The sequence below is a fragment of the Seriola lalandi genome, unplaced genomic scaffold (genome assembly GCF_002814215.2).
Source record: "Seriola lalandi dorsalis isolate HSWRI2012SDOR001 ecotype SW California unplaced genomic scaffold, Sedor1 jcf7180002054191, whole genome shotgun sequence".
In the NCBI taxonomy this organism is placed as follows: domain Eukaryota; kingdom Metazoa; phylum Chordata; class Actinopteri; order Carangiformes; family Carangidae; genus Seriola; species Seriola lalandi.
Genome location: NW_019524744.1, coordinates 8324 through 9224, shown reverse-complemented (window position 1 = coordinate 9224; position 901 = coordinate 8324). Strand labels below are relative to the sequence as shown.

Here is a 901-nt window from a genome sequence, read left to right as displayed (position 1 = left end):
GTGGAGGCCTTAATGTCACAGTTAGAGGCTCATCATGAGATCAGGATTTCCCACTATGATGAGCTTTTTTTACACCAAGATCCTCAGATCGTTTTCTCCTAAAACTACATGTCACAACAACAACGGGTTCATAAGGGAGCTCTGCAGAACTCGCCTGACAGCAACATAGAAAATTTGCATTTGTTGTTTTCAGATTTCAGATTAATCTCGTTGCTTATTTCCTATGTTTCTTTTGTTCATAATTTGTCTGTGCACTTTATTCTCTTTATATCTTCTTGCGTCACCTCTAATAGAAAGCACACATATTGGTGTAGACTTGCATCTGCAGTGTCATGTCAGACACGACATCCGTGGGAAAAGGCGTAGGAAGTTTCTTGTAGTTTCAGCCAGAAACAACACATGAACTTCTGCATTTGTTTTGCCATCGTTTATAGCATACATTCGCATTTAGTCGCTTCCTTGACCGTAAGACGATTTAATGGTAGTTTTGCCTCAATTCACTTTAAAAGCACAGATCTCCTACCGTCAGAACATTAGTGTTCCTTACTGTTTTCACTCCGGCGGAAATTAAATCGAATTAAAAAGGGAAACGCACCCGATTCGGTTTTAACCAAACAAGCAGGTGAAAGTGAACGTGCCCTTAAAACAGGTGATATATTCACCTGTAATCCACGGTAACGAAATAATACGTACCGGCACAAGATGACAGGAGAGCGGCCACCAGGAAAACGACGCCGTGCGAGGAACAAACGGACAAACCAGATGTGAGGAAAAGATTAAAGTGCGTGTCTGGAAGTCTGAAGACTGCGGCCATGACTCCCTGAGCACAGACACACCTGGATCCGACCCGACACCTCCTCCACCAGTCCTCAGTGGGTTCTCAAAGAGATATGACGCCTTA

General features: G+C 43.3%; 1 protein-coding gene across 1 annotated transcript in view; it reads right to left on the bottom strand.

Annotated features, from left to right (window-relative positions):
* The window catches only part of LOC111653393 (selection and upkeep of intraepithelial T-cells protein 1-like), a 6840-nt gene extending 5959 nt beyond the window's left edge, over window positions 1-881 (bottom strand). Inside the window, exon 1 of the mRNA XM_023403997.2 lies at window positions 694-881. Within this exon, the coding sequence (XP_023259765.1) occupies window positions 694-814 (121 nt within the window). The 5' untranslated portion in view covers window positions 815-881. The remainder of the gene's footprint in view (window positions 1-693) is intronic.
* Between the last annotated feature and the right edge of the window lie 20 nt (window positions 882-901).